Below are 13,664 nucleotides of genomic sequence, written 5' to 3' on the forward strand. Positions count from 1 at the left end.
TTTATTAATATTGTTGGTCACAAAACTCAACTTTTTATTTCAGATTTCCAAAGGACGAGGAATAGGGGATATTACTGCAATGTTCTGCCACCAGAGTGCAGCACTAGTTTTTTTAGTGCACCTTAACGTATTCATACTGTACCTTTAACAGGGTTTTGACAAGTTTTCAGGGGACCTTTTGGAAAACTCGAATCCGAAATTTCGTTATCTAGCTGCCTCTTTATCGCTCGAATACGCAAGAGTGACAGAGATGTTAGATAACGAAAGTTCGATTTTCTTGTTTCGCGATAGACCCTCAGATTGTGATAGTGGCGCCACCTACGCCGAGTTTCGCGTAATATTCCCTATTATTAAATAAAAAAAAATTATTACACGAACGTTTTTTTTTTTCATTTCCTATTTGGTACAGTCAGCTGCAGAGAAAAGGTACCCCACGTCCATACTAATTTACAGAACTTTGTATGCAGGGGGGGGTGCCTTTTCTCTGCAGCTGACTGTACATGACTAGAAACTATACTTAGTCTTTTAGCATTAGAAAAAACGGTAAACCATTTCCACGTGTCTTTTTATTGACAAGTTTTTTGATAAATATAGCAATATTTTACTTATGAAAGCAAAAGTATGTAAATGATCGTATATTATATTTGTTGCAACTTATTTTCAAAGTGTTTTTCGATAAAACGACACGTTAAGATCGCTCGCCTTCTTTCTAATGATAAAAAAACGAGAGGTATAGTTAGACGGTTCTGAGTGGTAGACTGCAAATGAGATAAAAGCTATATTATTTAGGTACATGCATTAATCCTCATATCAGGCGGCTCTTTGATTCCAAGGATTGCATAATTTTTATACTTTTTAATGATTTTTAGAATATGAAAATTATAAAAAGTATAAAAGTTATGCAATCCTTGTATTCCACGCATTTCATTTCATTTCATTTCAACGAGCCGCCTGCTACAGATTTCTTGAAATTGCCGCGTTTTTTCAGGTTCAACTTTCATTAGCCAGACTATTATCAATTTGCCAATTTCGTGATTATTCTTTTACACGGCACATAAACTTATGCATAACTTATCGATATAAAAAGTCGACACAGTCACATCCCTAGCAAATTATCAAACTTATGACACCGTACGTAAGTGAGATATAACAAGCATATATGCATCTCTTTTCGGCACATTATCTAATTCGTAAAGAAGTAAAGTACGGGTATACATATTTGCGAAGCATTTTTGCCCGACTTCTATGCTTTAGTCATTATTCTGAGATGGCGGATATTGGCGTCTCATTCTCTCAGTGTATTCATCTTACTTCATCTGACAGTCGCCATTTTTATCTGCTCTGTATCGGCCATATTGTGTTGTCGGGAGCTTCAACAATTTCTGTTAGTTTTCGAGATTTTCGTCGTATTTTTGGTTTTAATTCGTGTTTATATCATTATATAAAAATAGTTTACTGAAACAGATTGTGCATATTTACAAAAATACGACCAAGGAAACAATATAGAACTTGTGGAAATCTTGCCTACCGATGTGAAAATAAAGAAAGTAAGTTTATGGCGAGATTTTCTTTGGATCCTGACCGGTAAGCAAGAAATTGGAAATATTTAGTCCCGTGTAACGTGAAAGCACGATTGCATGCTTTATTTGTAAAAAAATTGTTAAAAATTGTTTTGTTCGTAACACTAGTGCTGCTCTTGGTAACTATCGATAACTAGGTATTTTTCATTTACAGACAGTGGGTGAAACGGCGTTACTTGTAGCAGATTCTGTTTAGCATTTCCAGCCAATGAGCAGACAAGAAAGGACGACAAATATAACCTGCGAGAGTGGCACAAAATTATATTTTGTTTTCTGTTTTACTATTACGTAATGAATGTAGAAGACAAAATGACTCATTTTCTCTGAAGAAGATAACACTGCCAATTTATTTAAACACGTCCGAGCAAGGTGGAGGGGGTTTATTATTACGTCGGACACTTTATTATCTCGCTAAAACATAGTCTGGTTAATGAAAGTTGAACCTGAAAAAACGAGGCAATTTTGAAAAATGTGTAGCAGGCGGCTCTTTGATTACAAGGATTGCATAACTTTTATACTTTTTATAATTTTCATATTCTTAAAAAGTATAAAAATTATGAAATCCTACACAATTATGCAACATATTTATCTTTTGCTGTTCTTCTCTGAGGGCCTGCTGCGAACAACGTTTGACATGTTGCCTCTCTGTCGCACTTGTAAATTCATACGTGACAGGCAGGCTTCACGTCAAACGTGGTTCGTGGACTCGTGGTGCCCTCAGCACTCAGCAATTATTGTGTAGTTTAGCAATTCCGCCTGTAGATGCCGCTGTTAGTTGTAGTTACTTTGTACTTTAATTTATACGAAGTTGCCTAGTCGTACGAGACGGCCTGGCGCAACTAGAAACAAAAATACAACATGTATGGAAAAAGGCATAATATTAAGGGCGGTGTAATGGCGGATATTGGCGTCTCATTCTCTCAGTGTATTCATCTTACTTCATCTGACAGTCGCCATTTTTATCTGCTCTGTATCGGCCATATTGTGTTGTCGGGAGCTTCAACAATTTCTGTTAGTTTTCGAGATTTTCGTCGTATTTTTGGTTTTAATTCGTGTTTATATCATTATATAAAAATCGTTTACTGAAACAGATTGTGCATATTTACAAAAATACGACCAAGGAAACAATATAGAACTTGTGGAAATCTTGCCTACCGATGTGAAAATAAAGAAAGGAAGTTTATGGCGAGATTTTCTTTGGAACCTGACCGGTAAGCAAGAAATTGGAAATATTTAGTCCCGTATAACGTGTGTACCAAAGGGGATGAGATTGATACATAATTTTGTTAGGAATAGTTAACAGTGTCATCTCTTAGATTCTTTAACACTGATACTCTTGCCCGATTCAACATCAATTATAACTCAGAGGTATTACAATAGAAATATCTGCTTCGCATAGATTATATTATTTTATGTACATAGTTACACATGAACATTGCATTATTATAATTGTAACTTGTTTCTGTATAGTAGAAATATGGTAATCCTTACCTTAGCAAAACTTCACACTACCAGTCAAGAGATGTCCAGAACCCCAGATGAAGTCATAGGTGAGCTCGGCATGATCTGTTTAAAGATTGGTAAAATTGATTCTACTTGAATCACTAAGATTACCTAAATAACTATAAGGATAATTATTTTATATTGTTAATCAGTACAGCTAGACTCCTATTGTATTATTGTAGATTAGTTGTCAAACACTTATGACGGAATCGTTCATAGAATGATTCTTATTTATTTTATTGATTGCCAACACCTTTAGGCTGAACTTTCACCATTGAACAGTTCTTATTTGTTACTTATAGACCTATACCCTGGTACCAAGATATATTTCATTATTAGAGGCCCGACATACCAAGTTTGCGGTGAAACAAGCTACCAGTTGTCCCACAGACAACTGTAGCCCCCACTACACGTGCCAAACCTGAATATCATGCGAATCGTTCTTGCATTGCCTCGAGGTAAGCTATACCCCTTTTATTGCATACATGACCTGTATGCCCGATGGTCAAAGACCGCAGTTTTGTATCATGCACCTTGCGTGCAAGCCAACAGCTTTGAGGGAGTTAGTTGTAGTGACCACACATATAATTGCACAGAAACTTTATGCATCAAGTGAATTAGGTAATAGCTATATTTTTTCTTATCTCTAAATACTTAGCTTGCTTTTACGAACAGGAATCTGGAAATCTCCGACCACAAACACTGAATATAACTTTTTAGAAACAGAGTAAGTTAGGAACATATCGCCATATTTGCAGAAAACGAAAAAGTTGCGTCACTTACCATAAATATTGTATATTGTCATCTTTGTGTTCCGTTTCCGGAATTAGTGTTGCTAGTTGGGTTGTTATTTACAATTATCGCGCATTTCGCGACACACCCGCCCCTCGAGGCTGGAGTTTTTAATTTATGGTAGACATTAATTCTCGCGTCCATCTATGGATTCTTTCCATAGCCTGGACCGCAGCTGCTCGACGTTGATCACTCAATTCATCCTGATGATTTGAGTCCACTTCATTATTTATTTCAGAGTCAACATCCGAAGGAATTTGTTCTGGAGTAGTTTCTCTAATTTGTGTCAGTCTTGTGTCTTCCAACAACTCTCTCTGATCCATCGTTAAATCGCTTCCCTTAGCCTCATCAAGTTTGTGATGATCTGCTTTAGAGTTATTTGCGCTAGTAGGAGCATAGGCGTTATTACTATCATCAGTTCTTGATGGTAAGGACTGAGAAAGCTCTCCAATGTCCACGTATGTATCCTTGTCTTCATTCACTGAGGACTCCTTTAACGAATCTTGGAATGAAGCATCCTCATCGACTTCCAGAGGATAAAGTTGTGCTATGGATCTCGTGAATACGCTGTCTCCTACTTTAACCTTTGCGACCCTGCACAAACCGTCCTTTCCTTTGATTAATTCTGAAATTTTTCCTACCTTCCATCCTTCTCTATTTTTAGCTTCACCCTTTATTTGCACGACATCTCCAACCCTTGGATTTTCATGAGACTTCACCCTTGCCTGTTTAGGTGAATTTTGATATCTTTCTCTGAGACTCAATAAATACTGGTTAACAAACATTTCTTTGTACTCATCCATTATCTTGTTGCCACGGTTCCAACCTTCTATAAGTTGCTGTTTAATAAGTGATCCGGAAAGTGGTAAATCTTCTATAAGTACTTCTATACTTAAGCACTTTCCTGGTGTTAAAAAATCTGCAGGTTTTAGTATGTGTTCTACATTTGATCCTACATACGTAAGAGGTCTGGTGTTAACAACTGCTTCTACCTCTTTAATTATTGTTAAAAGTTGATTGTCTCCCAGCATGTGTTTTTGAAGCGTTCTCTTCAAGCAATGCTTTACAATTGCTACTAGCCTTTCATATGCTCCACCATGCCATGGTGCGAGTTGTGGGATAAATTTCCATTTAATGTCAGTTATAAAATTTCCTTTTCCTGTTAGTATCTCTTCCAACAGTCTAAATTGTGAGGCATTATCACTTAATATAAGAGTCGGAACTCCTCTTGTTGCGATGAATCTCTTGAATGCCATGAGACATTCGTTAGTAGTCATATCTTTGACAACTTCTAGGTGTATTGCCCTTATCACAAGACACGTGAACAAGCAGATCCATCTTTTCTTTAGACTGTTTTCCGTTCTTACGATCATTGGTCCAAAATAGTCTACTCCTGTATAAGCGAATGAATTTGTATATTTCACCCTTTCCACTGGTAATGCAGGAGTCTTAGGTAATTCGTACGGACCACCTCCGTGTTTTACGCATCTTGGACATTTACTTAACGTTTTTTGGACCCTCATTCTACCTTGAGGTATCCAATACTTCTGACGTATAAGACTTAATGTATGAGCTACTCCTACATGAAGATTCTTTTCATGAGTTTCCTTTATAAGTTTCTCGGTAAAATCGCTTTCCTTTGGTAAAAGAATAGGATGTTTTGCGTCGTAAGATAAGTCTGAATGTGTGAGACGACCATCACATCGTAGGATTCCATTTGTGTCGCAGAATAAACCTAGACTGCGAGCTAAACTTGTTTTCTTCCCCTGTACTTCTTCCGGGAACATTGTTTCTTGTAGCTGTCTTATTTCTTGTAATTGAGAATCTAGGTTTGTTACTGGACTTGATTCGGTAGACAATACCTTAGCCTTTTGCTGATTTTCTGTGTTGGACAGACCCTCCCCCAGGAGAAGAGTAACTTCAGCACCTGGATTCTTCGGCCAGGTCTTTGCACCTTGACGTAGGAAGTCTGGCCCATTCAACCACCTATCTCTCTCTTCTTTCGAGGTGTTTGGCCGTGTTGCAGTGTCTGCCGGATTGAGTCCCGATGGAACATATCTCACGATTAGGTCTTTATTTCTTCTAATTTCTTCCATTCTTCTAGCTACGAACGGTTCTAGTAGTTTGTCTGAATAGAACCAACTTTTCACAATTTGGCTATCTGTCCATAATATCACCTCCGTTATATCCAGTTGTAAAAACTTGAGGACATATTTGATAAGTCTACTTCCAATCAAAACACCTAGCATTTCCAGTTTCGGTATCTTCAAATTTTCTTGATTTTTAGCAGGTACAAGACGGGACTTGCCTATTATGAATTGGACGTTATCTCCTTGTACCAAGTATACTACAGCCGGGTAGGCTACTGTCGAAGAATCGGTAAAACAATGCAGTTGGGCCTTGTGTTTATTTGGTACAGTCATATTTCTTGGTAGACGTATTGACTCTACTTCTTTAAGATCTTCTAGGATATTCATCCACTTTTGTTTTGTCTCATTAGATAATGAGCTGTCCCATTTGACCTTGTCTTTCCATAATTGTTGTAGAAGTAGTTTAGCTGGTAATACTATAGGTACACTAAATCCGCAAGGATCGTATATTGCCGCTATAGTTTTAAGAATCCCTCTCTTCGTCACCTCATTAGTTTTGTTTACTTTGGCTCTAAGTCGGAGACAGTCGTCTTTCAATTCCCAATTTAAACCTAAAGTTTTTACAGTGGTTTCCGATGCCGCATCTTGTATTTGATCGAGGAACTCTTTAGAATTAGAACTCCATTCCCGCAGGTTCATGGATATCTTTGAAAACTTGTCTTTTGCCTCTTTGTACAGATCTAAAGCTTTATCTACTGACTCTGTGCCTGTGAGTAGGTTGTCCACATATATATTATTAGCCAGCTGTTTTGTATAATTGCCTTCAGAGTTCTGTAGATGATGTTTTATAGTTGCGTTTAACAAAAACGGACTGGAGATGATTCCAAATGGAACTCTGGTGAATCTGTATTGTATAAGGTTTTCTTCAGTGATGGGTTTCTCTGAATCCTTCAGCCATAGAAATCGAGTCACATCTCTATCATTATTATTTAATCCAATTTGCAAGAAAGCTTTTTCTACATCAGCAGTTAATCCTATATTGTGGCATCTAAACTGAATTAATAATCCAGTCAGATCTTCTAGCATCATAGGTCCGGCATACAAGCATTCATTAAGACTTTTCGCATTCTTTACTTTTACTGAAGCATCGTATACCAGTCTAAGTGCCTTTCCAGTAGCCATAACTCCGTGAAATGGTAAATAATGTATGGGATGATCCCTTTCTTTCCCGTTAGGAACTTCTTCTATAATTTTCTTTTCCAACTGACTACTTAGTGTCTTGTCATACATTAATAAAGTTTCCTTATCCAGTCTTTTCACAAGTCCTACGAGTCTTCCATATGCTAATCCGTAATTTGTTGGTAACTCTGGAGGATAATCCTTCCATGGCCAGCTGACATGGTATCTTCCATCTTTCAGCGTTGTGTTTTCATTGAACTGCTTGATCGTTTCTTCATCCCTGTTGGTGTTAGGTGAGTCGACAATTCCTATGGACTCCAAGTCCCATAGAGCTCTCATGGATGTATTATCTAACGGTAGATCAGGCTCATTTAATTTGGTCTCATATGAGGCTTGGAAGTAAGTGAGTACAGATAGTTCGTCACCCCTTTCTTCTCTGGATCGACCAGACAATATCCAACCAAACACAGAGTTCACTAGATATAGATTTTCCTTTATCTCTATTTTCTCGGATAACATCAGTGACTGATAATAGTCGTTCCCTATCAGGATGTCAACTTGGTCTTCAAGTGATCCGTCATCGGATAGAATATACTTATGTCGATGTTCCCATTCTGAGAAGTCCTTATTAAATGTGGATATGTCATGAGTCATTGTAGGCACGATGTTGACATATATTAGCTTTAGTTTATCAGTATTTGTTTGTAGGCAGAGTCTGGCCAATGGACTTTCTAACTCACGAGGTTGTTCTCCAGCAAAGGTGAATACTCTGAGATGCTGTTTCTCTTCAGGTACCAGATCAAGTTTCTTAGCTACCCTTTGCAAGACATAACTTCTCATACTACCACAATCCAAAAGTACGCGACATTTGAGTACTGCTTTGTTTCTTCCTATAGCGTTAACAATAGCTGTTTGTAGGACTGTAGGAGAATCGTCATTAACATGCAATGAGGTGGTGGTTTCCTTCTTATGTTGTTCCTTGGTAGGGCACAGTGCTCTATTGTGTAGTCCACTCCTTTTACAGTGTGGACAAGATCTTGTTTTCTTTTTACATGTTTTTGCGCAGTGACCTAAACCAAAGCATATAAAACAGCGGTTAGTTAATTTTGCCTTTCTGAGTTGTACTGTTTGGAACTTGGTGCATTCATCATTGAAATGATCTTCACCACAAAATATGCATGATATCTTCCTCTTCTTCTGAATTGATGCAGAACTATTTTCCTCTTCTTTGAACTTCCGTTTATTGCTGTACGTCTTACTAAAGGCAGTTAAAGTTGGCTTAAACTTCTTATTGGTATTCTTACTAACATCTGATTTCCTAGATTTCGGTTTTCTTTTATTTTTATATTCTTGTATAAGAAGCGTTTCCGTAGTGAAGCTCTTATCCTTACTGTTGATCTCTTCACAGGTCCTTTTGGCATCTTCTCTGGCTGTGAGTACTACCTGCAGCTCTTTTCTTAATTCTTCTATAGACTCATCCTTTAATTTCAATTTCAACTCGTATATGATGTCTTCCGGGAATTTTTCCATGATTAAGAATCTCAGATGGTTATGTTCAGTATTTTCTCCTAAAGAGTTTAATATTCTCAGGTGTCGTTCAATGTCGTCTAACGTTTTTCTGCATTCATCAGGTTTCTCTGCCCTCGACAGTTTATATAATTTCGAATAATGAGCGTCAATTATTTGTGTTTTTCTACCATATCGGTTAGTAAGTGTGGCTACGGCTATTTTGTAGTTGTCATTAGTAGTTTCTAATCCGTCTAAAATAGTCTTCGCGTCTCCTTTCAAGGATGTTTTTAGATATAGAAGTTTATCCACATCTCTTAGTTCCCTCTGATCAATATTCGAGCTAAATTGATCCCAGAATTGTGTCCACTGAAGTACATTTCCGTCAAAAGTAGGTAAGTTAAGCTCAGGCAACTTCCCACGGTTAGTCGGATGGCTTGACGTGGATGAAGAACCAGTTTTGTCTCGCTTAGATTGAATACGGGCGTTTAATTCCGCTAGCGCCTCTTCGCCTTCCAATTGCTCCGTTGTCATAATTGATATTTCATCAGCGTTTGGGTTGGCTACCGTGTTAAAATATTGGTACAGTTCTGTATTGAAGCGGTTTATTACGGCTTGTAGTTTTGCTGAAGCGATCTTGGCTTGTTCATTTTCTTCGTCATTCCATGATTTTATTGTACTAAGGATCCTCGAGTTGCTGGATAAATTTTTAATTGCTGACACAAATTTATTCAACCTTGTCAAATATATCTCGTCCAATTTTATTGTTCAGAAGTATGTCGTTCTCCGAACCTGAAATTATTATCTTTGACTGTAATTTATTGTAAATAACCTTTTAATGGACTAGGCTATAGTCTCATTAACACAATTTATTGGTAAGTGACTTTCCCATATGCAGGTTGTTAACGAATTTGTGTATAGATTGTGAATTTTATTTTAATCGACCCATTTCATAACATTCTCTAATAATGGTATGTAAATTTTATCAAATATTGGTCGTTGCTTAAAACTGTTACTCTTGCTTAGCAGTCTTATTGAAGTTCACATACAAGTCACACTAATAGTTCGACCTAGTCCATAAACATAGCACTAATTCCCGAACTAGGTAATATCTTTTATGAAATATTACTTTTATTTTTTGACTTGGACGTGACACTACCATGCCCCCTCTTGGCAATGTGCTTATGACAGCAATAAACATTAAAAGCTCTTTCTATTTTCGTTTTTAAACAATGATAAACACAATCAAACACAAACCATTAAATTTCCCCTTTTTTAAGCTTCATTATTATTCTTCTGAATTTAAATGTATGGCGTCTATTTAAACTCATTCTTTAATTTTGAACTATCAAGTGTTCTATTTCCCTAATTAATCAGCATTAATTGATTTTCATATTAGCATTGATAAACAAATTTCAACTTGTAAAACTTGCCTTCACTCTTCCGTGCACCCTGTATGTGTTTTTTAGTGAATTTACTTCATAACGTGCAAATTGGAACATAATTATCTATGTTTAAATGATCTTTGTTATGAAGTGTATATGTTTGTCAAGAAGTCAAGTCAATTAAAAGGGTTAGTTTTTTAGTAAAGTAAAATATTGTGCTTTGATAGCAACTTATGTACAATGACCTAAATATACTTTGGCATTGTCCATGCATTGTAATATTATTAATTCACATGTGATTTAGGTATTTTGTTCTTTGTGTTATGTCCCTTACAAGAATTATAAAGTTACCGGACTACTTCATATGTACTCAACAATTATTGATGTACAAATATTTACTAAATATTGTTTTGATAGACAATATGACTTGTAATTGTCATAAAGATTTATGTTATCACTCAAGGAGTTATACTATTTGTATCCATGATTTTATTTTTGCTCAATTTTTTAATTTGTATGTAAATTGGTTTCTATGACACATGATTACACAAAAATACAGGCTAAAATTTGTCAAGGAGTTCAGCACTTATCTCTACATACCTTGTCTGTTAGAAATTGATCTCCTCTATTAAGTATTCTTCGCTGAGGTAGCAATGTATTTCTTTAAATTTGAGTGAGTACCATTGCTTGCAATTCCCACTTATAACCTCAGTGTAGTTACCCTATTGATGAATGGAACAATACAATTATGGTATTATTGTTATTTTATAAATTGTACACTTAATCTTGACACAAGTGTATCATTTTTCTATTTAATATTGACTATAACTAGATTCTACTTTTACGTACTACTTGTTTCTTACAAGAGTTGTAAGTCATTGTAGAATATCATAGTGATATTGATAGATCCTTGTGTCTGGCAAAATTCTCATTAGTTTTTATGAAAACAGTTTTGATAGAATATGAAACTTTACAAACAATTGTGCCCATGCTGTTTGATAACATGAAACATCAATAAGCGCGAAATGACTGATTTCAGTTCTCACCTGATGAAATAACAGCTTGTTTTGCTTGATATACGTCGTGATAACTGCTTTCTATCGTGAACAGTATATTTCACAAGTAGTTTGTTTACTAAACTCGCGAATTCAAAACTTCACTAAGCGCACTGTCTTGAAAAAGAATTTTATAACTAGTATGTACTTGTTGCAAATGTCATTCCGTACTTGCGCGTAATAATCTGTGGACCAATAGTAAATTTCCAATATGATTCCATTTGGACTTATTCTTTTAAGTTTCTCAGTGTTATTCATTAAAATATCTATTAAATGTCACTTAATTAAATGTTAAGTGGTTTTTTAAAGAAAAAAGAATTTATCGTACAATCTTGCTCACAGCGCCATCTGTGGTGGAGTAGCAGTCTCTTTCAGGTGAGACACCACCTACCGGACAGCGCCTCTACCGGATGGTAGCTGAACTACCTGTAAGTTTACTTACCTTACAGCTCTAGATTGTTCGAGAAACGAAATTGACTTAAATTTATAGGGTATTCCATAGTAAAGAGGGTTAATAAATAAAATACAACTACATTTCTTTATTTAAAGATAACCACCTGTCTGCTTTCTTCCGTGAATCATCCTGAAAACCGTGTTTTATTTAATCTATTGATTTTTAGTAGCTAGATAACAAGTTTGGTCTATTCCTCCACAGATGTCGCCACCGTGAACCAGCTATTTCCTTTATTTTAATAATTTTTACTGTTTTTTAAGATAGGATGACTATATTCACCATACAGAAACCTTTCATTACTCTTATTTATTGATCAATTCCCAGCACGCTACACCATAAAATATGTACCAAAGGGGATGAGATTGATACATAATTTTGTTAGGAATAGTTAACAGTGTCATCTCTTAGATTCTTTAACACTGATACTCTTGCCCGATTCAACATCAATTATAACTCAGAGGTATTACAATAGAAATATCTGCTTCGCATAGATTATATTATTTTATGTACATAGTTACACATGAACATTGCATTATTATAATTGTAACTTGTTTCTGTATAGTAGAAATATGGTAATCCTTACCTTAGCAAAACTTCACACTACCAGTCAAGAGATGTCCAGAACCCCAGATGAAGTCATAGGTGAGCTCGGCATGATCTGTTTAAAGATTGGTAAAATTGATTCTACTTGAATCACTAAGATTACCTAAATAACTATAAGGATAATTATTTTATATTGTTAATCAGTACAGCTAGACTCCTATTGTATTATTGTAGATTAGTTGTCAAACACTTATGACGGAATCGTTCATAGAATGATTCTTATTTATTTTATTGATTGCCAACACCTTTAGGCTGAACTTTCACCATTGAACAGTTCTTATTTGTTACTTATAGACCTATACCCTGGTACCAAGATATATTTCATTATTAGAGGCCCGACATACCAAGTTTGCGGTGAAACAAGCTACCAGTTGTCCCACAGACAACTGTAGCCCCCACTACACGTGCCAAACCTGAATATCATGCGAATCGTTCTTGCATTGCCTCGAGGTAAGCTATACCCCTTTTATTGCATACATGACCTGTATGCCCGATGGTCAAAGACCGCAGTTTTGTATCATGCACCTTGCGTGCAAGCCAACAGCTTTGAGGGAGTTAGTTGTAGTGACCACACATATAATTGCACAGAAACTTTATGCATCAAGTGAATTAGGTAATAGCTATATTTTTTCTTATCTCTAAATACTTAGCTTGCTTTTACGAACAGGAATCTGGAAATCTCCGACCACAAACACTGAATATAACTTTTTAGAAACAGAGTAAGTTAGGAACATATCGCCATATTTGCAGAAAACGAAAAAGTTGCGTCACTTACCATAAATATTGTATATTGTCATCTTTGTGTTCCGTTTCCGGAATTAGTGTTGCTAGTTGGGTTGTTATTTACAATTATCGCGCATTTCGCGACAACGTGAAAGCACGATTGCATGCTTTATTTGTAAAAAAATTGTTAAAAATTGTTTTGTTCGTAACACTAGTGCTGCTCTTGGTAACTATCGATAACTAGGTATTTTTCATTTACAGACAGTGGGTGAAACGGCGTCACTTGTAGCAGATTCTGTTCAGCATTTCCAGCCAATGAGCAGACAAGAAAGGACGACAAATATAACCTGCGAGAGTGGCACAAAATTATATTTTGTTTTCTGTTTTACTATTACGTAATGAATGTAGAAGACAAAATGACTCATTTTCTCTGAAGAAGATAACACTGCCAATTTATTTAAACACGTCCGAGCAAGGTGGCAAAGCAAAATAGGCTTTGTAATGTTTGTAATTTTTTTTAATAAAATACAATAAAATACTGAATGGTTATTTGTTTTATTTTTTATCGCTAAAAATTATCTTATTATGTATCGCCCCAGAGGTACCACGGAAAATTAATCGGTAAATGCTGGGAATGCGTGCGTACAGCCCAATTCGTCTCGCTATTGTTGGCACTCACGTTGCTTGACTCAAGTTTGACGTGTCATATTGTGCGTGTGTCACTAGACCTATGCTAAATTGATTCCATTGGCCACTAAGGAAGTTCCGTCTCTTAAAACGTAGTGGTTATTTTT

At 36.1% G+C, this 13,664-nt stretch overlaps 1 protein-coding gene across 1 annotated transcript; it reads right to left on the bottom strand.

Annotated features, from left to right (window-relative positions):
• Window positions 1-3,985: 3,985 nt before the first annotated feature.
• Window positions 3,986-9,184, bottom strand: LOC134756230 (uncharacterized). Its single transcript, XM_063693059.1, has 2 exons — window positions 5,404-9,184; window positions 3,986-4,779 (listed from the first exon to the last, which is right to left on the bottom strand). Exons 1-2 carry the CDS (start codon window positions 9,182-9,184, stop codon window positions 3,986-3,988), a joined length of 4,575 nt encoding a protein of 1,524 aa, XP_063549129.1.
• Between the last annotated feature and the right edge of the window lie 4,480 nt (window positions 9,185-13,664).

This window comes from Cydia strobilella, chromosome 3, assembly GCF_947568885.1.
Source record: "Cydia strobilella chromosome 3, ilCydStro3.1, whole genome shotgun sequence".
In the NCBI taxonomy this organism is placed as follows: domain Eukaryota; kingdom Metazoa; phylum Arthropoda; class Insecta; order Lepidoptera; family Tortricidae; genus Cydia; species Cydia strobilella.